This window comes from Chiloscyllium plagiosum, unplaced genomic scaffold (genome assembly GCF_037043375.1).
Source record: "Chiloscyllium plagiosum isolate Xiang-an unplaced genomic scaffold, Cpla_swu_hap1 HiC_scaffold_11, whole genome shotgun sequence".
NCBI lineage: Eukaryota > Metazoa > Chordata > Chondrichthyes > Orectolobiformes > Hemiscylliidae > Chiloscyllium > Chiloscyllium plagiosum.
In genome coordinates, this window is record NW_028270149.1 from 87,424,149 (window position 1) to 87,451,846 (window position 27,698).

Genomic DNA, 27,698 nt, shown 5'->3' on the forward strand with positions numbered 1-27,698 from the left:
ATCGGTGTTTTGTTTTCTCTCTCCTTCACAGAAAGAGCGGGAGCAGCAGAGGAAGTGACGGCAAGCAGAGGGGCAGCCGAGACCCGGAAGCAGTTAGTGTAAGCTTAGCTGGGTTAGTTTTTTTTTCCCCTTTAAAAGCGTACAGGGGTAAGTAACGGGGCTCAGGTCTCTGGCACGGAGCCTGTCCCCGTTACTCAGAAGGGAAGGGTGAAGAAGAGCAGAGCAGTAGTAATTGGGGACTCGATAGTTCGTGGCACAGATAGGCGGTTTTGTGGGAACGAGAGAGACTCACGTTTGGTATGTTGCCTCCCAGGTGCAAGGGTACGTGATGTCTCTGATCGTGTTTTCCGGGTCCTGGAGGGGGAGGGGGAGCAGCCCGAAGTCGTGGTCCATATTGGCACCAACGACATAGGTAGGAGGAGTGCCGAGGATGTTAGACAGGCTTTCAGGGAGCTAGGTTGGAAGCTCAGAGTTAGAACGAACAGAGTTGTTGTCTCTGGTTTGTTACCCATGCCACGTGATAGAGATTCGAGGAATAGGGAAAGAGAACACTTAAATGCGTGGCTACAGGGATGGTGCAGGAGGGAGGGATTCCGGTTTTTGGATAACTGGGGTTCTTTCTGGGGATGGTGGGACCTCTATAAACAGGATGGTCTACACCTGAACCTGAGGGGCACCAGTATCCTTGGGGGGAGGTTTGCTAGTGCTCTTGGGGGGGGTTTAAACTAACTCTGCAGGGGCATGGGAACCTAGACTGTAGCTTTAGGGTGCAGGACCTGGAGTGTAGGGAGGTTAGGAACATGGCATCAATTTCAAAGGAGGGTGCCTGTAAACAGGGAAGTGGCTTGAAGTGTGTATACTTCAATGCAAGAAGTATACGAAATAAGGTAGGTGAACTTGCAGCGTTGGTTGGTACCTGGGACTTCGATGTTGTGGCTATTACGGAGACATGGCTAGAACAGGGACAGGATTGGCTGTTGCAGGTTCCGGGATTTAAATGTTTTAGTAGGGTCAGAGGTGGGGGTAAAAGAGGGGGAGGTGTGGCATTGCTTGTCAAAGATAGTATTACAGCGGTGGAAAGGACGATGGATGAGGACTTGCCATCTGAGGTGGTTTGGGCTGAGGTTAGGAATAGGAAAGGTGAGGTCACCCTGTTAGGAGTCTTTTACAGGCCTCCTAATAGTCCTAGAATCATTGAAGAAAGGATTGGGAAGGTGATTCAGGAGATGAGTGACAGTAATAGGGTGGTTGTTATGGGGGACTTTAACTTTCCTGATATTGATTGGGAAAGCTATAGCTCAAGTTCGTTAGATGGGTCAGTGTTTGTTCAATGTGTGCAGGAGAGTTTCCTGACACAATATGTAGACAGGCCAACAAGAGGTGAGGCCATACTGGATTTGGTTCTGGGTAACGAACCAGGCCAGGTGTTAGAATTAGAGGTAGGTGAGCACTTTGGGGATAGTGACCATAATTCGGTGATTTTTACACTCGTGATGGAGAGGGATAAGTGTGTACTACAGGGCAAGAATTATAGCTGGGGTAAGGGAAATTATGATGCGGTGAGGCATGACTTAGGATGTGTGGCTTGGAAAAGTAGACTCCAAGGCAAGAGTGTAAATGATATGTGGAACTTGTTCAAGGGGCAACTATTGAGTGTCCTTGATAATTATGTACCTGTCAGGCAGGAAGGAAAGGGTCGTGCGAGGGAGCCGTGGTTTAATAAGGAATTGGAATCCCTTGTTAAATGGAAGAGGGCGGCCTATCTCAAGATGAGACGTGAAGGTTCAATTGGGGCGATTGAGAGTTATAGGGTAGCCAGGAAGGACCTGAAGAGAGAGCTAAAAGCAGCAAGGAGGGGACATGAAAGGTCCTTAGTAGATAGGATTAGGGAAAACCCTAAGGCTTTCTATAGGTATGTTAGGAATAAAAGAATGACTAGGGTAGGAATAGGTCCAGTCAAGGATAGTAGGGGGAAGTTGCGTGTGGAGGCGGAAGAGATTGGGGAGACACTGAATGAATACTTTTCTTCAGTATTCACTCAGGAACAGGGCATTGTTGTCGATGAGAATACTGAGGAACAAATAAGTAGAATGGATGGCTTTGAGGTATGTAGAGAAGAGGTGTTGGAAATCCTGGAAAAGGTGAAAATAGATAAGTCCCCTGGGCCTGATGGCATTTATCCTAGGATTCTCTGGGAAGCAAGGGAGGAGATTGCAGAGCCATTGGCCTTGATTTTTATGTCCTCTTTGTCTACAGGAGTAGTCCCAGAAGACTGGAGGATAGCAAATGTGGTTCCCTTGTTCAAAAAGGGGAGTAGGGATAGCCCTAGTAACTATAGGCCGGTGAGTCTCACTTCTGTTGTGGGCAAAGTCTTAGAGAGAATTGTAAGGGAGAGGATTTATGCACATCTGGATAGGAATAATGTGATCAAGGATAGTCAGCATGGTTTTGTGAAGGGCAAGTCGTGCCTCACAAACCTTATTGAATTCTTTGAAAAGGTGACGAAGGAGGTTGATGAGGGGAAAGCGGTAGATGTGGTATATATGGATTTTAGTAAGGCGTTTGATAAGGTTCCCCATGGTAGGCTACTGCAGAAAATACGGAGATATGGCATTGAGGGTGAGTTGGAGGTTTGGATTAGAAATTGGCTGGATGGAAGAAGACAGAGGGTAGTAGTTGATGGCAAAGTTTCTTCATGGAGTGCCGTCACTAGCGGTGTTCCGCAAGGATCTGTTTTGGGACCATTGCTGTTTGTCATTTTTATAAATGACCTGGAAGAGGGGTTAGAAGGTTGGGTGAGCAAGTTTGCGGATGATACGAAAGTCGGAGGAGTTGTTGACAGTGAGGAAGCATGTGGCAGGTTACAGCAGGATATAGAGAAGCTGCAGAGCTGGGCAGAAAGGTGGCAGATGGAATTCAATGTAGCTAAGTGCGAGGTGATTCACTTTGGGAAGAATAACAAAAAGATGGGGTACTGGGCTAATGGTCGGATACTTGGTAGTGTGGATGAGCAGAGGGATCTTGGTGTCCATGTACACAGATCTCTGAAAGTTGCCACCCAGGTAAATAGTGCGGTGAGGAAGGCATATGGCGTACTGGCTTTTATTGGTAGAGGAATTGAGTTCCGGAGTCCTGAGGTCATGATGCAGTTGTATAAGACTCTGGTACGGCCGCATCTGGAATATTGTGTGCAGTTTTGGTCGCCATACTATAGGAAGGATGTGGAGGCATTGGAACGGGTGCAGAGGAGGTTTACCAGGATGTTGCCTGGTATGGAAGGAAAATCGTATGAGGAAAGACTGAGGCACTTGGGGCTGTTTTCACTAGAGAAAAGAAGGTTTAGGGGTGACTTGATTGAGGTGTACAAGATGATTAGGGGGTTAGATAGGGTCGACAGTATGAACCTTTTCCCGCGTATTGAGTCGGGTATTACAAGGGGGCATAGCTTTAAATTAAGGGGGGGTAGATATAGGACTGATGTTAGGGGTAGGTTCTTCACTCAGCGAGTCGTTAGTTCATGGAATGCCCTGCCAGTAACAGTGGTGGACTCTCCCTCTTTATGGGCATTTAAGAGGGCATTGGATAGGTATATGGAGGATAGTGGGTTAGTGTAGTTTAGGTGGGCTTGGATCGGCGCAACATCGAGGGCCCAAGGGCCTGTACTGCGCTGTATTCTTCTATGTTCTATGTTCTATGTAATGAGGAGGGAGGTCAGTAATCATCATGTGAATTACTGAGAAACTACAGTCTGGACAGGTGATCAAAGGAAAGAGGCCGTGGTCAGGAATAAGAATAACAACATGGTCAGGAGGATCTGGACAAGGTGAAAGCCATGGTGGGGGAGGGGTGGAAGTGAAAGCCAGGTCACGATGGGGTAGCAGGAAGGTGAAGGTGGTAGGCAGCACATAATAGAGGGTAGAGGGCTGGTGGTGGTTGAAAGTTCGGAATTACGGTTTGGGGGAATGGGATGGAGGTGAGAGCCAGGCTGTGATTTGAGGAAGGGATGGGGGGGTGTGGTTTGGGGGGGGGAGGGAAGTGGGGTGTGTGTGGTGGTAGTGGTGGGAACAACATGGGGGTGGTAGTGAGGTGGAAGGAAGGGCGTTATTGGAACATTCAAAAGAGAAAGCGGCTGCAATGAGAGAAATTGGGCTCCCAATTAAAGGTAAAGTCACCACTGCCCTACTCTCTTGTTAGAGAGAGACAACTGGAGGGAGGGTTAACCTGAAGGTTACAGCACCTCAGGTGCAGAGAGAGACTATGGAGGGAGAGCCCCTTATGGAAACCAGTACAGTAATTGAACCCATGCTGGTGGTGTCACACTGCATTGCAAACTACCTGTCCAGCTAACTGACCCCCTACAGCGGGTGATCAAATGAAAATGTTAATAAAGTCTGCTGTCACTGTCTGTATATGATACACAGCGTACTACCTTGTACCCTTTAAAAGTGTAGTGGTATGTGCACCACACTGGAAACATATTCCCAGTCTTATAGGGACCTGAATGGTGTGGCTATGGCAGGACAGAAAACATAGTGGTGTCACACAAGAACTCCAGTGAGATGTATGTTGATGTCAGAAGCAATTTGTTGCATCTTTGAACTAGTTCTAGGTGTTGAGGTGAGATTCTCACTAGGCAGTTGTGAGTTACCTATTTTGGGGGGATTATCATTCATTAATGATACTTACTAAAAACATATTTTGCCTCATTAAAATGTGGCTACCAACTGCTGTGAGCAGGATAGACATTGAGAATTCTTGGCATGGAAGTCAGAGTAGGTACCTAACAACTTCAACTACTGCTCACTGTACAGGAGTTTCAGGTTGAACACAAGGCAAACACAAAGCCAGGATTGTCATCATGGTTTTCAGCAGACTTCAGTCCACTCAAAAGAGGCTATTGCTCAGGCAGTCCCAACACAGTCATTCAAGGACAGCCTCAGATACTGGTCTAGGATTTGGCCCTGACCAGAGTTAGGGTCCTCTGCTCATAAAGGCTGAGAATCATAGACTAGAACCTGATAGTGCAGAAAGAGGCCACTCAGCCCATCAAGTCTGCAGCAAACCTCTGGACGTTGCCTGGTATGGAGCGAAGGTCTTATGAGGAGAGGCTCAGGGGCTTGAGGCTGTTTTTATTGTTAGAAAGAAGAGGTTAAGAGGTGACTTAATTGAGACATGTAAGATAATCAGAGGGTTAGATAGGGTGGACAGTAAGAGCCTTATTCCTCATTTGGTGATGGTCAGTACAACGGGACATGGTTCTAAACTGAGGGGTGATAGATATAGGACAGATGTCAGAGGTAGTTTCTTTGCTTAGAGAGTAGAAGGGGCGTGGAATGCCCTGCCTGCAACAGTAGTGGACTCGCCAACCTTAAGGGCATTTAAATGGTCATTGGATAGACATATGGATGATAATGGAATAGTGTAGGTTAGATGAGCTTCAGATTGGTTTCACAGGTCGGTGCAACATCAAGGGCCAGTACTATTCCATATACAGCATTCACTCAGAGCGACCCCATCCCCATAACCCTTAATGGGTTTTTTATCATGGCCAATCCACCTAACTGCACATCTTTTGACTGTGGGAGGAAAACAGAGCACCGAGAGGACACCCATGCAGACACAGGGCGAATGTGCAAACTCCATGCAGTCACCTGAGGGTAGAATTGAACCTGGGTACCTGGAACAGTGCTAACCATTGAGCCACTGTATGACTCTGAAGAGCCAAGTGTCAGGCAGTCCACCTTCCACTTGACACTTTCTGCTATGTTACAGGGTCTTTTCTTCATGGAATGAGAGAGTGGATGGTATTACAATTGAAAGTGATCGGCATAGTGGTTACAATTGGTGAAGCTGGGGAGGTCTCCACTGTGAGTGACGACGCTGCCCAGAGATATGCAGGGTTAGTGGTTTCAGGGGTTGAGGTGGGTGAGAACAAGTGGGAAGATGTCACTGGCAGCAGTCAGAGTGGTAGAGCATTTGCCTTGGTGGGAGGTGGGTAGAGTAGTAGAGATGGAGCCCAGGTTGGCATGATATCTACTCTCTGATTTATCTCAGTCTTTCTCCAATTCCCGTTAACCTTGGCTCTCTCCTGGATGTTGGGCAATTCCAAACAGTGGCAACAATAATCAAAAGGAGAGGCTGCAGGGAATGATCTAGTAATACCAGAACAGAAAAGCTATTTCACAAATCCTGAGTCTGAGAGGTTTTAATGAAACTGAACTGGTTGACAGCCTTTTGTCTGGAAAAGTGGATCCATTCCATTCACATGATCGGAACTGGGCTTATTGATCTGATCTTTCAAATGAGGAAGGTGTTTGATAGGGTAGCTGTAGGAAAGGGGTGAAGTCCTCCTGCAGTGAAATCTGGATTGGAGTGTGACGGTGGAGATTTAAGAGAGTCACTAATCAACTCAGAAAGGAGTCTGAGAGAACCTATGATGTTCAGACTGAACTGACTGGCACAGAGAGTCATTGAAGTGAATAACATTTGATAGCTTTAAGATGAAACCAGACAGGCAACTGAAGGAGAAAGCAATAGAAGAACATGTTGATGCAGTGAAATGAAGCGAGATGAGGAGCAAATGCAAAATATTCTCATGGAGCACAAACATGAGTATTAACCAGATGGGCCAAGTGGCCTGATGATGTAGTATATATGCCACATCGTTCTGAATAATCTTTATCCTAGGGTTGAGAGACTAACATTCAAAATTCATGTCATGAAGTGAATTCACTGGGAAAACGAAATCTGTGTTTTGTGGTTGCTTTGATGCTGCGTTGATGAAAATTATTTTAATGAAAGAGGAAGAATGATTAAGTCCACTTCTGACTAATCCTATTACTTCGATGCTGCTACTGCTAATCATTCAGAGGCAATTTGCTACCAGTCTGTGCTACTAAATACTGAATGTATTATCTACTTTCATGAAAATGGAATGTTTAATGAGTGGGCTTCAAGATTAATAATAAGAAAAGTCGAACAACCACTTGCACTAACCCTTGCACAAGTTGTCAAGAATGTCTATCACAACATTCCACTACTGAGAATTAGTCTGAATTTAAAACGTTGATACTTACCTGGGAGCAAATCAACCTTTCTGATCTATGAAATCTCTTCAAACTGCGTCCAAACTGCAACACTTGCTTTTCTTTTACACCCATACCCTCCAGGCTTCTAAAACTTCAATCTGAGCTGCACCCTGACCACAATGACCACAATGACGTCCTCTTCTCTGCTACATTTTTCAGCTGCCCCTCTAAACTCTCACTGGATTGAACATGAACCTTCTTGATTTTGCTATAAGCAATTTGAGGCTGGGAGAAATTATCAGGGCTTTAAAATATTTAATGCCATTCCTTCATTTTACTTAACATTTCTGTTTTCATTCAGAGGCTCACTGAAGATGTTACCTAGTATGGTGATGAAACGTCTGAAAATGAACCTTCCAGCTCAGCGAGCAAACCTACATCCAGAATTTCTGTTTATTGGTGGTAATGGTCAACCAGGAAGGCCATGTGGTAATATGCTTATGAATATGTCCACGCAGAGTTGGCAAATCTTGCTGGGAGTATTTAGCTCAAGCAGCAGGAGTGAGAGACAGGATGGGAAGAGAAGGGCTACAAGAGAGGAAAAGTTTGAACAAAGCTTGAAAATCAGGGTAAAAATGCTAATAACAGCACTTGCTGTGAGGTGGGCAAGTAAAAATAGGATTAATATTTGTCCTGGAGCAAGATGCCATTACAAATCTTTATCCAGGACTTAAATCAGAATAAGCTTCTGTGAAATCTTTGGAGCATCGTAAATGGCTATGGACCTAACCTCCATATGTCACCATGTGGATTTCTTAATCCCAATGTTTCAGTCCACATTCAGTGTGTAGATTATTATAGTCCAATAGTCATGTCAATGGGTTTAGATTCAAGTTATGAATACATTTCTAAGTGTTTGGAATCATTATTCAACAATTCAGCTTATGCCACACAATTAATACTAGCTCCACTCTAACCTACCCATGAAGATAAGACAATTGATTACCATAACTCAAGAATCTCTCTGTCAGAAGTTGAGAAGTGTCTCAACTCAGTGTTGAGTGAATGCATTTGCCACAATTCCTTAACTCTTAACTCAATCCCCAAACCTTTGATTCTCAAATGTTCCCACTGATTCCTATTTCCCAATCCCATAATTCCCTGATTGAATTAGGGAATTCAATCCTAATTGAATCCTTCTCACTCCTTAATTCTCCCATTAGAATCCATCCCTCTGTTGCATTTTTCTCCCATTGAATTTTTTACGTCTACTATCCTAGTATTCCCAATGAAAACCATCTTCTAGGTCATTTACACAATGGTAATAAATTACCCTATTCACACAGGGTGTGTATTCTAATCTGTACCATGTTCACTCATCATCCTTTTACACAGAGTCTGCATTGGGTCTCCTCCCAGCTCTAATTTGAATTTAAATATCTTATCCTTTTTTTCAGAACTTTTCCATGTCCCATCCCTATCTCTAATCTCCATCAGAAATACAACCTGTTATTATTCCTGCGACCAAATTGTAAACCAAAACAACCACATTTACTGAATGACCCCCAAGTGAACACACTACAAGTTTCCAATTATTGGTCTTACTTTAATAATATCATGATGTGAAAATTAAACAGAAAGTAACAAAGAAATTACAGTCAGTCAACCCATGAATTATGCATTGATTTGTAGGTAAAATAAAGACTATCTCCTGAAGTTACAGGTATTTGTATCACTACCATATAAATATAGCACCATGTGTAATCTCATCATTTTTTTTACTTTGCCTTCAGAGTGCAGAATCATTCATTTTTTCCACTTAATGGATTTGGTCCTCGAGTCATCTGGAATGATAGTTCCATTCCACGTGATGCCGCTGGACATAGTCTTCACCAAAATCAACACATTCTGCAGAATCTATTTATTCAGGTTGATCAAGGTTTTGATGCCACAGTTTCCTCAGAGACTCCTTAACAAGACTCCTGAAGGAAACCTGATTAAGCAAGCTGTAACAAAGCTGAAATTTGTCCAATTCACATTCAGTGTTCTAACCTGTTTAACTGAATTATATAATCAGCTCCTTGTAAAAGTGTCTTTTTGTTCCCTGCTACAGTTCTCCTTTGCGTCTGTCAGTCACATGGGCTTTGCATGTTAACTTCTGTTTTATTGGTACTGTGTCCAGTTCAATAACTGCCAAATTCCATAGATTAATACGTTTCATGTTCAGGAAAATTCCAATTATTCTCTTCACAGTTGAGATCATCTCTTGAAATTCCTTGTCAAATATTCTTATAGTCAACTATAGAATGCACAGACAAAGGTCAAAAGTCATCACAAACTGCTAGGTATCTGCAGTTATCCTATGCTGATTTTGTGAGAACCCTAATTTTAATTGTTCCACTTATCAGCTCCAAGGATTGTATGGACTCTACCTTTTGGAATTCTATTTCTAAACTTCTTAGTTCCTCTACCTCATTTTCCTCCTTTATAACCCTCATTAAAACCTACCTGCTTAATGATGCTCCCAGTCCCTGACCTTGATTGGTTTGCAGGTTAGTGTCAGAATGTATCTAGTATCCTCTATGAGTTTCCTTGGGATGTAAATGATGCAATGTAAATGCAAAATGCTGCTTAACTCAAAGGGGAGCAATCACATCATAGTCAAGAGGTTATATATTCACAATAACAGTCCAAAGTCCTGAAGACACTTGAGAGAATGCTTGTTAGAGGCCATGACCTTCATATGTGATATTAAACTGAGATTTCATCTGTCTTTGTTGTCAATGTAAAGGATCCATGGCACTTGTGGAAGATGAGCCTTCACCTCTCTGCGAGTGAAATTTGCAGAAACTCTTTTATTAAAAAAAAATCAAGCCTAACAGTCAGACCATCCATCAACCAGCTATCAGCAGCCACACGCTAATTAGATCACGAGAAGATACTCCTGTTTTATTTTTCACCATCCAAATGCAGGGTCACTGACACTAGATACTGCGCTACAATAAATTCAGAGCTAGACATGGTTTATGATACAGATCAGATATCAAATTCAACTCTTTGTCCATCTGTCATCAGTGACTCCAGCATTCATTTAGATCCTAGGCCAATTGTCAATCATTGATAACATTCAGAATTTACAACACTGGTATTTTATTACAATCCAAATCCTTTTGAAAAGGCATTCCACCAATACATCTTTGACCACTGCTAGTTTGGAGTCATATCTGGTTAGAAATACATCCTTATCTGTAGTAAATATTGATGTCTTTTTATATGAAACTTCACAGAGCCTTAATCATCATATCCTATATATTGATAACTTCTAACCCAGAAGGCTGATAAACATATTTAACAAGATACTTGTTTTCCACAACCTTAGGCTTGAATATCACACACATAAACAATCCACAAAAGATTTAGCGTTCCAATGTCTTTTGATCTTTTGCCATCCTTGACTTCTTTGCTTTGTTGTAAACATAACACACACGGGCAAAAACACACATATAAAAGCATATACACAGATATATACACACACATAGAGAAATTACACACACATATTTTCACAGAGGCACAGAGAGAGATAGAGACACACACACACACACACACACACACACACACACACACACACACACACACACACACACACACACACACACACACACACACACACACACACACACACACACTGTCTCAGGTTGTTGACCACTGCTCACGTGATTGCAAGACCTCTCCCAGAAACATAAGGACTTCAACAGTTACAGCGCCCGAAAGTATTCAGCCCATTATGACTGTGCTAGCATGTCTTAGGAGAATTTCACCTCAGACCACCCTCTGCCTTCTCTCTGCATCACTGCATACTCTGTCTTTTCAGATAATGATCCAGTCCCTTCTTGAAAGCTTCAATGGACTCTACCTTCCCCATACTCTCAGTCTGAGCCCGCCAGAACTTAACCACTCACTGGGTGACAAGGCTTCTCTTCATGTCTCATGATGAGGTGGAAAATTAGATTAGATTCCCCACAGTGGGGAAACAGGCCATTTGGCCCAACAAATCCACACCGACCCTCTGAAGAGTAACCCACCCAGACTCACTTCCCTCTGACTAATGCACCTAACACTATAGGCAATTTAGCGTGGCCAATTCACCTGACCTACGCATTTTTGGAACATGGGAGGAAACCCACACAGACACAGGGAGAATGTGCAGATTCCACACAGACAGTCACCTGAGGCTGGAATCAAACCCAGGTCCCTGGTGCTGTGAGGCAGCAGTGCTAACCATTGAGCCATCGTGCCACCCTCAGGTTACTGCACTAAAGAAAAGTGCATGTTGCAGTGCTGTAGAAAACAGTGTGGCTGGAGAAATTGCTAGCTTACAGGAAACATAGCAGACAACAAAGGGCCATTCACTGTTATTTTCAGGTTAGTAAGATGTAACAGCTTTTATGGCAAAGGGATGAGTGCTGGGGCCTCAACTGTTTACAATTTATAATAATGACCGGGCAAAAAGGTTAAAATTATGGGGGAAACATTTATTGATGACACACAGATAGGTTTGAAAGTAAGCTGTGATGAGGTATAAGGAGTTTGCAAAGAGAGGAATATAGGTTGAGTGAGTAGGCAAAAGTTTAGCAGCTGGAATATAATGTGGCAAAATATAAACTTGTCCACTTAAGAAGAGAAAAGCAACATATTATTTGAATGTGGAGAGATTTCAGAACTCAGTGGTACAGTGGAATCTGGGTGTCTGGGACGTGATTAAAAAATGTTAGTACGCTAATTACGTACAGCTAGTATTGTCATTTTGTTTTGATTCATTACATTCCTAGTTAGGTGGTCAGCATTTATTGCCAACCACTACTTATCCTGGAGGAGGCGGCTCAGTGGTTAGCACTGCTGCCTCACAGCACCAGGGACCTGGGTTCAATTCCACCCATGGGCAACTGTCTGTGTGGAGTTTGTATGTTCTCCCCGTGTCTACATGGTTTCATCCTGGTGCTCTGGTTTCCTCCCACAGTCCAAAGATGTACAGATTAGGTGGATTGGCCATGGGGAATTGCCCATCATGTCCAGGGATGAGCAGGCTAGGTGAATTGGCCATGGGAAATCCACAGGGATGGGGGGGGTCTTGGTGGGATGATTTTCAGAGGGTCAGTGTGCACTCGAATGACCTATTTTCACACTATAGGGGATTCTATGATATTTCTCTGAAGTTGTCCTTGAAACATAGCGATCCCCACAGTACTACTGGTGAGGGAATTCCAGGATTTTCATTGTATATAGCCTCAACCTTACTAGATAGCACATTGTAGATGAGAACAAGTGGAGGCCATTTAGCTCCTCAAGCCTGTTACAAAGGAACATGAGGAAGCATCTTGAATTTGCTCCAGCAATTGATGGATGATGGTCAACATATTCCTTTGCTCTTTTACCCCTACCTTATAAAGCTCTTGGTCATTGCTGAAAACTCCAATTGATCTTCAGCATCCAAATCTTTTCAGGGTCTCGAGTTGCAGATTTCTTCTTCTCCTTGTCTGCAGTACATGTGTCCTGATTTCCTGCTCACTATTATTTGTTACTGTTACGTTGAATAAATGCTTGTTAAGTAATGTTGTTACTAACTTAAGGGCGGCACGGTGGCACAGTGGTTACCACTGCTGCCTCACAGCGCCAGAGACCCGGGTTCAATTCCCGACTCAGGCGACTGACTGTGTGGAGTTTGCACGTTCTCTCTGTGTCTGCGTGGGTTTCCTCCGGGTGCTCTGGTTTCCTCCCACAGTCCAAAGATGTGCAGGTCAGGTGAATTGGCCATGCTAAATTGCTTGTAGTGTTAGGTAAAGGGGTAAATGTAGGGAAATGGGTGGGTTGCACTTCGGCGGGTCGGTGTGGACTTTTTGGGCCGAAGGGCCTGTTTCCACACTGTAAGTAATCTAAAACTTACTGAATGGTGATAGTTTCTGCTTGTGTAAATCTCAATTCTTTATTAATCATGACAGCCAACATCTTGTTGTCACACGTGCCTGATAATAGAACTGCTTAAAATTATTGCACCTTTGGGACATGCATTCACCATGTAGCTACAAAGCAGCAAGAACCAATGATACACAGAATGTCATATTTGGGCAATGCATGTGTAAGATCATAATGCAAAAAAATGCCAAGGGCAATACAGCATTAAATCGTGGGATCTTCCTGTGGTCACTAACTGACAATGGCCGCAGCATTAACAAACTGAGGTAAAAGGCCACCTAAACTCTTAACTGAAATACAGAGTGACTGAAATAATGATCCTGGTAAACTAAGTTTGAATCCAAATGAGGAAGTTTAAAGATTTTAATTGTGTTAGAAATAAAAGTGACTATGTAACTGTCAGATGATATAAATGTTTCATTAAAGTTCTTTAGACAAGGAAGGCTTCTCTTTCAATTGAAAAAATTTGATCTTAAATTACATCATTGGCAAATTCTATTCAAGAATGTCTTTGGCTACCTATTGGACCATGCTGTACCGTGGCATTAGTCTCTCCCTTTCATCTGTGAATTGGCCTTGGATTTAGTGATGGATCAACTGTTATCAGTTGTGAAGTAATAGGAGAAAACAGCACTAACATCACAGAGACAGCAGCAGCCAACGGCTTCCACCTTGCTGAGCAGACAGTGAGAGAGTGGGGGCTGGGGGTGGAATCTAACTGCATGGCCGAGATAAGGGGGAGACGGTTGAATGGATTTGTACAGGCATTGTGCTGAAGCTGACAGAATGAGAAATGAGCTTGCTGAGCAAGTTTTCGCAAGGTTCTCACTCAGCGATTTTCTTCACAGAAAGGAGCAATGAGTAATCTGCTGATAACATGGTGAAAGCCAGCTCCCAATAACATCGGGGACAGACGACAAAAATATCTGCCTCACAGCCCGCAGATTCCACATGAAATAGAGATGTGTGGCTTGAATTCCTTTTGGGGTGGTTTGCCACTCCACCACTGGAAGCACAGCAGTGATAGACTGCTGTCTGAACTCAGATGCTGATAGAGGGTAGCAGTGTTCAGACAGGTTTGGGTCCCACGAGAGAGAATTTAATAAAAGACTTCAGGCTGACACTCCTGCACTGAGGGGGCGCTGCTCCATGAGAGGTACTGTCTTCAAATGGAATGTGAAACTGGGGGTCTGAGTTTGAGAAACAAGGTAGGGCAGTTCTCCCCTGTGTCCCTGATGAGGCTTATTGATTTACTGCAGGCTCTGTGACAAACTGAATGAGAAGATGTTGTGCACTTTAAAAACTTAAAATGTATTCTACCCCAAATCTATCCTGTCTTGACAACCTGAGCCCTAGCCTGCTCCAAGTCCTGTTGGAATTCATGTGTAGGACTTTAAGAATATTAAATGCTATCAACATGCACTGATGGCATTCTATAGCTGCCCATACAAGTATGATGCTTCAAGCCTGCTCCACCATTCAATATAATCACGGCTGATTATCCAACTCAGCATCGTGTTCCCAATTTCTCCCTATAGACCTAAGAACTATAGCTCACTCTTTTTGAAAACATTCAAAGTTTTGGCCTCAACTTATTTCTGTAATAGGTAATTCCACAGGTTCACCACTGTCTGAGTGAAGAAATGTCTCATCATCTCAGTCCTAAATGGCCTACCATGTATCCTTAGACAGTGTTATGGACTCCATGCTCATTGGGAACATCCCTCCTGTATTTACCCTGTCTTGTCCTGATAGAATTTTGAGGAGTTCTATGAGATTCCTTCTCAGTCTTCTAAGCTCCAGTAAATATAGTCCTAACTAATCCAATCTCTCTTCAAGCATCAGTCCTGCCATCCCTGGAATAAGTCTGGTAAACCTTTGTTGCGTTCCCTCCCAAAGGCGAGACACTGAATGGAAGATTGCAATTAGATTACTTACAGTGTGGAAACAGCCCCTTCGGCCCAACAAGTCCACACCGACCCGCCGAAGCGTAACCCACCCATACCCCTACATTTACCCCTTTTAACCTAACACTACGGGCAATTTAGCATGGCCAATTCACCTGACCTGCACATTTTTGTGACTGTGGGAGGAAACCGGAGCACCCAGAGGAAACCCACGCAGACACGGGGAGAATGTGCAAACTCCACACAGTCAGTCACCTGAGTCGGGAATTGAACCCGGGTCTCTGGGGCTGTGAGGCAGCAGTGCTAACCACTGTGCCACCGTGCCGCCCACAAATCTTTGTGACTTACAAATGTATCTGTCATTGTTAATGATGTTCATTGTTAATGGTGTATCATGTTTTAGCCAGTTTCCTCTCCTCATTTATCAGCTGGGTTGATGATCCAGAATTGACACCTTTAATGATGAGTTTAATGCTGCTCACCATTATAATGTAATTGGTTCAGTAACATTTTATAAGAAAGAGTACCCTGTGAATCTTTGAATAATTTCCATCGCTCTACTGTTCCACACAGATGAATCAGGAGTAGGCCTCTCAGCCCCTTAAACAAGCTGCTCCATTCAATAAGAACATGGCCAGTTTGACCACTCCACATTCCTTTGATAATTATTCATGTATGCCACTGAACTCATCTGGTCAAGAATAATTACAGCTTATTATTTTCCTTTCTGTCTCTTTTCTTCTATTTGTTAACCAATCTTCCCATCCCTCCATTTCTCTTTGACTCTAATTACCTATCTTTAATGCACTTTTAGTTCTGATGATCTGTCATTCACATTATTCAGCATGGCCCATAGCAGCCTTTATGAAGGTATGACTATCAGCTTTCATTTACGTACAGCACACAGTATAAAAACATTTTCAAGCTGAAAGCCAGAGGCAGAAATGTGAAACCATAGCTGTCCCTGTTTACTGATAACCATGGCAAAAAACGGACACTGTCAGATCTATACAGAGAGCAGAGCAGATGCTGAATGCTGTCTGATCCACACTGATACAAGCAGACGCTGGACACTGACTGATCCACACTGATACAGAGCAGACACTGGACACTGACTGATCTACACTGATACAGAGCAGACACTGGACACTGACTGATCTACACTGATACAGAGCAGACACTGGACACTGACTGATCCACACTAATACTGAGCAAATTGTATGATCCACACTAAGTACAGAATAGATGCTGGATGCTGTCTCTTCTACACTGATACAGAGCAGACGCTGGACACTGACTGATCCACACTGATACAGAGCAGACACTGGACACTGACTGATCCACACTGACACAGAGCAGACACTGGACACTGATTGATGCACACTGAGAAGAGAGGACACTGTGCAAAGTCTGATCCACTGTGTACCAGAGCAGACACTGTGGACTATCTGATCCACAGTGAGAGAAAGTGAGGACTGCAGATGCTGGAGATCAGAGCTGGAAATGTGTTGCTGGAAAAGCGCAGCAGGTCAGGCAGCATCCAAGGACCAGGAGAATCGACGTTTCGGGCATAAGCCCTTCTTCAGGAATGAGGAAACTGTGTCCCACTTTCCTCATTCCTGAAGAAGGACTTATGCCCGAAACGTCGATTCTCCTGTTCCTTGGATGCTGCCTGACCTGCTGCGCTTTTCCAGCAACACATTTTCAGCTCTGATCCACAGTGAGCCAGTCTGAGCACAGGGGCATTCTTTCATAAATAACCTCCTGACACCTTTCCATGAATTACTTACCATCTGGATAACTGATACTGGGCCAATGCTGTTCACATAGATGTCCACGTCAATAACAATTGGCTTTACTGAAAAATAAACAAAAGCACATTATTACAATTAGTAAAAATGAAGATTGTATTTCAAAATTCTGCCACACATCCATTCTAGAAAAGTGCAAGGAAATCATGTCTGATTAAATTTTCAGTCGCAATATTAAATCAAAGCCATATCTACCTTAGGCAGATGCAACCAATTGTTGAAAGGAGAGTTGATGATGTCTAACTGGTCTGCTTGTCCATTTGGCACTAATGGCTTGTCTGATGCATTGATGTGCTGGGTTAAATGTGAGGAAAAGATAATTCTCCTCATCTCTGTCGTAAATGGGCAATCCCTGAGTTTTAAATGAGAAACATCTTTTTCACACCTAACCTGTCACCTATCTTCTCTCCCTACAGTAGGAGGTGATAGCCTAGTGGTATTATCACTGCACAGTTAATCCCAAAACCCAGGCTGTGTTCTGAATTCAAATCCTGCAACAAGACGATGATGGAATCTGGAATTAAGAACCTAATGATGACCATGAATCGATTGTCAGGGGGAAAAAAAAACATCTGGTTTACTAAGCCCCTTTAGGGGAGCGACCTTCAGCTGGTATGGCCTACATGTGACTCCAGGTCCACAGCAATGTGGTTGGCTCTTAACAGTTAGATATGAGCAATAAATATTGGCCTTGCCAGCAATGTTCTCATCCCATGATTGAATATATTAAAAGAAATACCTCTCAGGAATTTTATATGTTTCAATCAAGTCACCTCTTACTCTTCTAAGCTCCAGTGGATACAGGGCTAATTAATCCAAGAGCTCTTCAGAAGATAACCTGCTCATTCTGGATATTAGACTAATGAAGTCTCTGAACTACTTCCAAAGCATAATATCCTTCCTTAAATAAGGAAGCTAATATTGTACACTGTACTCCAGATGTTGTCTTATGAGCATCCTGTATAACTGAAGTATAAACTCCTTGCTTTCATCTGAAATGCCATTGTGATAAAAGATAACATTCTGGTACTTTCCTGATTACTTGCTGTGCCTGCATGCTAACCTTCTGTGAACCATGTACTACGGCACCCAGAACTGTTTACATCTCATAGGTCTGTGATCTTTCCACAATTTAGACAATACACTTTCTTATTTTATTCCTGCCTAAATAAACAATTTTACATTTTCCCACATTACCTCATTTGCCAGTTTTATCAAATGAATATTTTTCAATCAACCTTGCTTTGAGACACTCACTTCATGAGCAATGGAGTGTTTGGATTTTGATGCAGAAGATAGTTCCCTAAAACCTGACAGCTTGCTAGAGTTGAATGCTCAACTGCAGATAACACCCATCAAGTAAGAATAATTATGGTTGCTCAGGAAACTAACTGCAAGCAAGATGCTACTGCCACTAGAAATTTCCTGACATCCTCTCATTGAAGCCAGAAGCCAGCAGGTACCTGGCAGTGATCTCCCAGTGACAGAAGGTGGGGGGTAAATTTCCTTTGTTGATGCCCATAGCCCAGATACATCCAATCCTACAGAATGGCTTCATCAGCACAACCCTGGCCTGTTGGCAGTGGCCATTTCTCATTTTGAAGATTCCCGATAGGTTCAGAGTGCAGCCACTTTAAGACACCCTCACAGTTTCCTCCTGCCTCAGCAGCCCTCACCTTTACCAAGTAGTCTTCCGGCTGTCCAGAGTTTTGAGTCCAATGATTTGGTCTTCTACCTCAGGAACCTCACCCTCACCCCGACACCCCTCATCCTCACCCTGACCTCCACTCATCTTCATGGCAATCCTCACGCTCATTCTGACCCCCCTCAACCCACCCCCATTCTGACCCCCATCCCTACTCTGACCCTCAACCTCCCTTTTCTCTGACCACCACCCTCATTCTGATCCCTTACTGGCCCTTTGACTCTCCTCCTCCTCTTGTTCCATGAGGACTTATATTCTGACTGTTGGGTGTGTCCTACACTGCTTATTTGGTGTGAGACATTTCGAAGGCCATGCAGTAGGCTATGAGGGAGTGAACCTTGGTGTCTGAATCTGATAGTTTAATCTACTCACATTTTGTGGCACTATGGTATACAGAGACCCTTGCACATCTTGTAATTCGTGTCATGTCGATGACTACCACCACTCAGTTTAACAAATAAACCAACATGGACTGGGTGATCCTCAATATCTCAGCACTGCAAGTACGGCACAGTGGCTCAGTGGTTAGCACTGCTGCCTCATAGCGCCAGGGACCCAGGTTTGATCCCACCCTCAGGCGACTGTGTGGAGTTTGCACATTCTCCCTGTGTCTGCTTGTGTTTCCTCCGGGTGCTCACGTTTCCTCCTACAGTCCAAAGATGTGCAGGTTAGGTAAATTGCCCATCATGTTCAGGGGTGTGTAGATTAGGTGCATTAGTAAGGGGAAATGTAGAGTAATAGGGTAGAGGAATGGGTCTGGGTAGGATATTCTTCAGAGGGTCGGTGTGGACTTGTTGGGCCGAATGGCCTATTTTAACATTGTAGGGATTCTATGATAACTGTAGTCTATTGTAATGGTGCAGGTACATCAATTAAATCTTTGCAGCAACACTGCTCTTGCTAAGTTGCCACTGTTGACCACCAGTGGAATGGAATGGTGTTTTACTCATTTGTGAGGCTGATTGCTGGGGAATATCATCGTGCTCTCTGCAACAGTGTAACAGCAGGTCATGAGTTCTCATGTATACATTAATACATTGAATACATTATCCAGACTGACAACGACAGAATGCTGCACTATCTGAGATCCGATCTTCAGAATGAAAATCTACACAAAGAATCTTTGTGTCTCCTCTCAGGTGAATGCAGTAGATCCTACCGCACAAGTGGGTCCAGGCTGACATTTATCCCTCGAGCCTTGTCGCATTCATCAAATGATATGATCACATTCACTGTATGTGGGATCTTACTGTGTGCAAATCATTGCCTTGCTTCCTACATGACAATAGTAACTATACTTCAGATGTTTCTCATTGGTTGAATGGAATTTCAGGATATTCGATGGTTAGGAGTGCAAGTTATTTTTCTCCAGACGTGTGAACAGGACAAGGTTACAACATGAGGATCTTTTTATTGGACTAGAGGTTGGAGTTTGGCAAAATGTCAGTAAACGTTGAGACAGAAGAAATGGTGCATGGGGTCAAAACTGAAAGAGAAGAGGTACCAGAAAGGTTGGCTGTACTTAGGTTAGATATGTCACCTGTTCTGGGTGGCTTGGGTGTTAAGGAAAGTCAAGGGAAGTCAATTCAATTGTTATTACTAAAGGGGTAGTGTTGAGTAAACATGAGGGTCTGAAGGTAGATAAGTCCCCTGGTCCTGATGGAATGCGTCCCAGGGTGCTGGAAATTACAGTAGACCCATCAGTGGTAATTTACTAAATTCATTGGACTCCGGTTAGGTCCAGGTGGACTGAAAGACAGTGTATGTCATGCTACAGTTTAAAAAAAGGTGTAGGCCAAAGGCAGGTAACTATAGACCGGTTAGCTTAACATCTGTCGTCAGGAAAACGCTGGAGGCTATCATTAAAGAAGAAATAGTGAGACATCTGGATGGAAAGGGTTCCTTCAGACTGATGCAGCATGGATTCTAGAAAGGCAGGTCGTGTTTGACAAACTCACTGGAGCTCTTTGAGGATGTAACATGCTCGGTGGATGGAGGGGAGCAGGTGGATGCTCTACACTTGGAGGTTCAGAAGGCGTTCGATAAGGTGTTGCATAAAAGACTCATCCATAAGGTAAGAATGCATGGAGTTGGGGGGAATGTATTAGCATGGATAGAGGACTGGTTAACCAATAGAAAGCAGAGAGTTGGAATAAATGAGTATTTCTCTGGTTGGAGATCAGTGGTGAGTGGGGTGCGGTAGGGGTCAGTGTTGGGCCCGCAACTGTTCATGATATATATAAATGAATGGAAGAGGAGACTGAGTGTAACATATCCAAGTTTGATCATGACATTAAACTGAGTGGAAAGGCAAACTGTGCAGAGGATGTGGAGGGTCTGTAGAGAGATTCAGATAGGTTAAGTGAGTGGGCAAGGGGCTGACAGATGTTTGCAAATATGAAGTTATCCACTTTGAAGGTAAAAATAGTAGGTCAGAGTATTATTGAAATAGTGAAAGATTGAAGCATGCTGTTGTGCAGAGGGACTTAGGAGTGCTCGTACATGAATCACTAAAAGTTGCTTTGCAGGCGTACCAGGTAATCAAGAAGGCATATGGAATATTGGCTTTCATTGCTCGAGGGATTGAATTTAAGAGCAGGGAGGTTCTGCTGCAAGTGTACAAGGTGTTGGTGAGGCCGCACCTGGAGTATTGTGTGAAGGTCTGGTCTCCTTACTTGAGGAAGGATATATTGGCTTTGGAGGTGGTGCAGAGGAGGTTCACCAGATCCAGAGATGACGGGGTTATCCTATGAGGAGAGGTTGAGCCGCCTGGGACTGCATTCACTTGAATTTAGCAGAATGTGAGGGGATTTGGCGTGGCACAGTTGCTCAGTGGTTAGCACCGTTGCCTCACAGCTCCAGGGACCCGGGTTTGATTCCAGCCTCGGGCGACTGTCTGTGTGGAGTTTGCACATTCTCTCCGTGTCCTCCCACAGTCCAAGGATGTGCAGGTCAGCTGATTTTGCCATCCTAAATTATCCATAGTGCTAGGTGCATTAGTCAGAGGGAAATGTATCTGGGTGGGAATGTAATCTTGTCAGAAACACATAGAATTATAGAAGGGATCGATAAAATAGAGGTAGGCAAGTTGTTTCCACTGGTGAATGAGAGTAGGACTAGGGGACATGTCCTCAAGATTAGAGGCATTAAATTTAGGACCTGGATAAGGAGGAACGGCTTTTCCCAGAGACTAGTGAATCTATGGAATTGTCTGCCCAAAGAAGTAGTTGAGGCAGCTTCATTAAATATATTCCAGATTTTTGCATGTAAGGGGGTAATGGGGATAGGTAGGAGGAGCTGAGACAATGGATAGACAGCCATGATCTCAAAGAATGGCAGAGAAAGCTTGATGGGCCAAATGGTCTATTCCTGCTTCTATTACTATGAAGCTAAGATGATAGAAGCAGAGGAAGGATTTGTCAATTACGGGCCAATTTTCTAAGGAGTGGAAATCACAGTCAGATTGGCACTCCAATCCTGTTATTTTTCATTCAGAAAGATCTCCTAATTTCTGGCAAGATGTTCTGATAGCAGCAATTTGAGAAATGCAAAGGATCCAAAAAATTCAACTGTGTCCTTGTTGTGCAAGGTGGCCAGAAGAAGGCAACGTGTGCCCCTTGTAATATTCTGAGATAAATGACTAACAGCACAGACACTTTGATAGGTCCTGTGAAAGGGAAACTCTTGAGGGTTAAATATGATGGTAGGGTGCAAGTGAATAGGTTTCAGGTAGGCAGTTTCCTGAGTGCCAGGTGGGAAGGGTGCCAGGTAAATCGTGCAGTATTTAGGGCAGGTTGGGCTGGGGTAGCATCCAGCCTGGAGGAAGAGGGATGTGGAATCAAGCGCTGGGATAGGGAGAGGGGATATAGGTTTACAGAGAGGTTTTGAGACCTGTCAGGAGGCGAGGGTGACAATCTCAGGGGGAAGGTGAGTGTCAGCTCCTGCCTGAGAGAGCACGTGCTGGGTCTGAGTCTGGGGAGGGGTGTACTGGGGGCGTTGCGATAGGTGAATGTTTGGTTTGTGGAAGAGAATGGTGTAGGTGGGTTCAGAGTCTGTGGTGTAAGGGATCTGGCAGAGGTGTAGTTGGGGGTATGTTTGGTAAGCATTTGGGTCAGTTTTGTAGTTTCCCAGGTGTTAGACTAGGTTTCTAAATATCTAACCTTTCCTGGGTAACTATTAACTGCGACAGAACCCTATGAATTCTTGGATTTCAAGGGATACTCTTGGAGTATCGGGAATTGCTCACTGGAAGCTTCAGTTTCCTGGGCAATTTCCCTTTGAGTCTGTTACAATGGGGATTCTACAGGGTCCTCATGTGCAGCCCCCATCCTCATGATAGTAAAACTATTCAGCAATTAGAGACACCAGACCAACATTTCAATCTTCCTGAGTAACAGGAAAGGTGCTGGAGCCTTGGTGAGTTTTAAATATGATATGTTTGTGCAGGAAGTAGTGTGAAGACATTCCTTGTAACTACAGGGTGATCTTTTTTAGATTACATTACATTAGTGTGGAAACAGGCCCTTCGGCCCAACAAGTCCACACCGACCCGCCGAAGCGCAACCCACCCATACCCCTACATTTACCCCTTACCTAACACTACGGGCAATTTAGCATGACCAATTCACCTGACCTGCACATCTTTGGACTGTGGGAGGAAACCGGAGCACCCAGCGGAAACATACGCAGACACGGGGAGAACGTGCAAACTCCACACAGTCAGTCACCTGAGGCGGGAATTGAACCCGGGTCTCTGGTGCTGTGAGGCAGCAGTGCTAACCACTGTGCCACCGTGCCGCCCACCAATCTGTTTAACATCTGTTTTAAAAAGCACATTTCACTGACTAATCAAACAGAATTTTCTGATAATTAACAATATTAGGAACAATGCATAAGTTTAATTTCATTTTGTATTTTGTACAAGGTTTGTGTAAAAACATAGAACAGTACAGCACAAGATAAGCCCTTCATGCCTTGATGTTGTACCAGTCTTTTATCCTACTCTAAGATCAGACTAACCTTCATACCCTTCATTGTATTATCATCCATGTGCCTATCCAAGAGTCGCTTAAATGTCCCTAATGTATTTGACTCTACTATCACCACTGGAAGTGCATTCCATATACCCACCACTCTCTGTGTAAAGAACCTACCTCTGACATCTCCCCTAAACCTTCCTCCAATTACCTTAAAATTAAGCCCCTTCATGATAGCCATTTTCACCCTGGGAGAAAGTCTCTGGCTTATCCACTCTTTGCCTATCATCATCTTGTACACCTCTATCAGGTCACCTCTCATTCTTCTTCGCTCCAGTGAGAAAAGCCCTAGCTCCCTCAACTTTTCTTCATAAGACATGCCCTCCAGTCCAGGCAGCATCCTGGTAAATCTCCTCTGCACCCTCTCTAAAGCGTCCACATTTTTCCTATAATGAGGTGACCACAATATGCCAATTGTGGTCTAACCAGGGCTCTATAGAGCTGCAGCATAACCTCTCCCAGCAAAACCCAATCCCCCTGTTAATGAAAGCCAACACACTATACACCTTCTCAACAACCCTATCAACTTGGGTGGCAACTTTGTGGGATCTATGTACGTGGACTTCAAGATCCTTCTGCTCTTCGACATTGCCAAGAATCCTGCATGTATTCAGCATTCAAATTCGACCTTCCAAAGTGAATCACTTCACACTTTTCCAGGTTGAACTCCATCTGCCACTTACCAGCCCAGCTCTGCATCCTGTCAATGATGCATTGCAACTACAAAAGCCTTCCACACTATCCACAACTCCACCAATTTTTGTGTCATTGGCAAACTTACTAACCCACCTTTTCACTTCCTCATCCAAGTCATTTATAAAAATCACAAAGAGCAGTGGTTCCAGAACTGACCCCTGCAGAACACCACTTGTCACCAAGCTCCAGGCTGAATAATTTCCATTTACCACCATCCTCTGTCTTCTAAGGCCCTCTTCCTTTTAAACAGACAAAGGCAGCACATGGTGAGGTCAGTGCAGGAGAGAGGGAAAAAAAAATTAATAAAGTTCATGGACAGGTCCCACCTTCCCCAGAAGGCATCCCAATGATCCACATATCTGAAGCCTTCCCCCCTACACCAGCCCTGTAGCCATGTGTTCATCTGCACTCACTCCCTATTCCTCGCCTCACTAGCACATGGCACTGGTAGCAATCCTGAGGTTACTACTCTGCTCATCCTGCCTCCTAGCTCCCAATCTAAATCTATGTACTCTCTTCTCAGGTCCTCCTCCCTTTCTCTACCTATGTCACTGGTACCGATGTGTACCACAACTTCTGGCTGCTGTCCCTTCCCCTTAAGAATCCTGTAGGCTCAATCCAAGACATCCCTGACCCTGGCACCCTGGTGAAGATTTGTAGCTTGGGTGCCGGTTGCTGTAGTTGTGGGTATGCTCACTGAGCTGGGAGGTTGATTTGCAGACATTTTGCCCCTTGTCTAAGTGACATCTTCAGTGCTTTGAGTCCTCCTGTGAAGAGTTGCTGTACTGTGTCTTCCAGAATTTATTTGGTTCCTTCCCTGCTGCTTCTGATGCCTGTTCTGACAGCTCGTTGTCGTGGTCGGTATATTGGGTCTAGGTGTATGTGTTTGTTGATGGAGTCAGTGGACGAGTGCCATGCTTCTAGAAGTTCTCTGGCTGTCCTCTGTTTAGCTTGTCCTGATTGTTGTTGTCCCAGTCGAATTTGTGGTCCTTGTTACCTGTGTGTGGCTACGAGGGACAGCTGATCATGGCGTTCAATGGCTAGTTGGTGTATTTTCTACATCAAGGAGGAGGAGACATGATTTTAGTTTCATTTTTGAGATGTTCTTGGACGTCAAAATGTCTGAGGGCCTGTTTGTAAACATGAATTTTAAATTAGGTTTTACAAGCCTTGAAGTGAAAAGCTGGTGGTTAATAGTTTAGCTCATTAAAAAAAAACTAAAAAATAAATGCATTTTCTCATGACAAGGGCCAGGGACACAGAGACACGTAAAACTCTAGAAGGGAGTCAACCTGTGTGTGTGTGTGCCAGAGAATAGTGGCAGGAATGTTAAATTCTCAAGGAGGAAATCCTGCAAGACTTCTGAAAACTAAAATTAGGGTGAAAGGCTTGAATTTCTTTTTTAGAATTAGAATTCCTACAGTGTGGAAACAGGCCCTTTGGCCCAACAAGGCAACACTGACTCTCTGAAGATTAACCCACCCAAAGCCATTCCCCTACATTTACGTCTGACTAATGTATTTAACCTACACATTCCTTAACACAATGTGCAATTTAGCATGGTCAATTCACCTGACCTGCACATCTTTGGACTGTGGGAGAAAACCAGAGCACCCGGAGGAAATCCACGCAGACACGGGGAGAATGTGCAAACTCCACAGACAGTCACCCAAGGCTGGAATCGCACCTGGCACTGAGGTAGCAGTGCTAACCACTGAGCTACAATGCTGTTAAGGGCTTAAATTTTCAGTCATACTGTTGGAAGAAATGGAAATCTCAGACAGACAGTTGGAAGTGTAGGAGCCATCCTATCATCGAGATAGCATTGGCCTTGAGTAAAATATGACAATGCCTGTGAAAACTGTGGAAAAGCAGTAGGCACGGACAAAGGAAAATGGGAGTTTTAATATGCATATTGCAATGTTTCATATAAAGCTTGGGGTGTCTGTAACCCAGCAGAATTGGTTTGATACTTCATGGTGGGGACTAGTTCTTCTTACATACACATGAATATAAACAATCTTTTGCCTGAGTTCTGAGTCCTCTATCAACTTATCAAGTTGTACGATAACCGAATCTAGCATAGTCAGTTGGTAATAAAAGATATACTTTGGATTAGAACAATTAAAAGTTTGTGAACTAAAATAGAAATAATAAAGAATATCCAAATGCTGGATACAGTTCAAGGGAAAGAGAACTTTGAAAGAAAGTTGAAATGTTGGGTACAGATTAGTACACAATGTAATAATGTACCCAACAGGCTAACAATTACGTAAACAGTAGGCATGTGGAAATTTGGCCTCTAGGGAGGTTAGAACTGTGGGATGCCTTGTTAAACCAATGGAGGATGGCGTTGAGGCTACATCTGGAGTGCTGTGTATAGTTATCGTCCTGTATTTTCAGAAAAGGACATAGGGCATTGGAAGCTGTTCAAAAGAGATTATTAGGCTGATTCCTGAGCTGATGGGTTAATTTATCATGAACAATTAACAGGTTAGGCCTTGTTCATTACTGAAAATTGAAGGGTCATCTATTGAAACATGCAGGATTCTGAGGTGACGACATGAAAGATGTTAAGGTGATGTTTCATCTACTGGGGGGCAGGTGACAGGACTCGAATGAGGGGACACAGTAACAGGATAACAATTATGAACTGAGCCATACCAGTTGATGTAGATTTGATCCAAAGAACATGAAGGAGGACTCAATACAGGAGGCACTGCGAGAGGAAACAGAATCGTACAGGCAGGTGAGTGGGAGGAGACAGATTAAAATCCGCACAAAGAAGTCAGACCCATCAGGGGTTGCTAACAGACCAGGAAAGCCAAAGCCATGTGGTGGGGACATGAGGCCCATGCAAACTCCATGTGGCAGTTCTGAACACGATCCAGTTCGATAGATGTTTTCAAGAGGAGTTGGGTATGGCTGTTGCAGTTAAAGGGATCAAGGGATATGGAGAGAAAGCTGGAGGAGGATACTGAAATTGCATGATCAGCCATGATCATATTGAAAGGTGGAGCAGGCTTGAAGGGCTGAATGGCCTACTCCTGCTACTATTTTCTGTGTTTCTATGTTTAATAAGATGACACTCACTTAAAACTGAGATGTGAAAGAATTTCTTCTCCCAGAGGAAGGTGAATGCCTGGAATTCTCTAACCCAGAGATTGTGAAGGCGACATCACTGCAAGTACTCAAACAGGCAGCAGATAGTTTTTTTGAAAAATTGAGGAGTTGAGGTCTTGGGAAGTCTTGAAGGTCTGAATGGTCTACAACTGCTCCTATTTTCCATGTTCTCGTGAAGCTTATAAGTTGTAGGGAATCCACCAAAATTTTCACATCCTGTACCACCAGCTGAGCTCAGGCATAGTGGAGTGAATCAATAGGACATTAAAGAGAAAGCTATCTAAATCCATCCAGTAGGCAGCACAGCAATGTGCTGATCTGTTGCTTAAGGTATTGATGGAACTTCGGGCTATATGAAATAGATCAACTGGATTATTTCCAGAAGAGTTAGTGTTTGGAAGGATAATGAGATCGCCTGGAGA

General features: G+C 43.8%; 1 protein-coding gene across 2 annotated transcripts in view; it reads right to left on the reverse strand.

Annotated features, from left to right (window-relative positions):
* The window catches only part of LOC122557047 (gamma-aminobutyric acid receptor subunit gamma-4-like), a 246,130-nt gene that overhangs the window by 126,763 nt on the left and 91,669 nt on the right, over window positions 1-27,698 (reverse strand). For both annotated transcript variants that reach the window (XM_043704290.2, XM_043704289.2), the window contains exon 3: window positions 16,696-16,763. In XM_043704290.2, coding sequence (XP_043560225.1) covers window positions 16,696-16,763 — 68 coding nt within the window. The remainder of the gene's footprint in view (window positions 1-16,695; window positions 16,764-27,698) is intronic.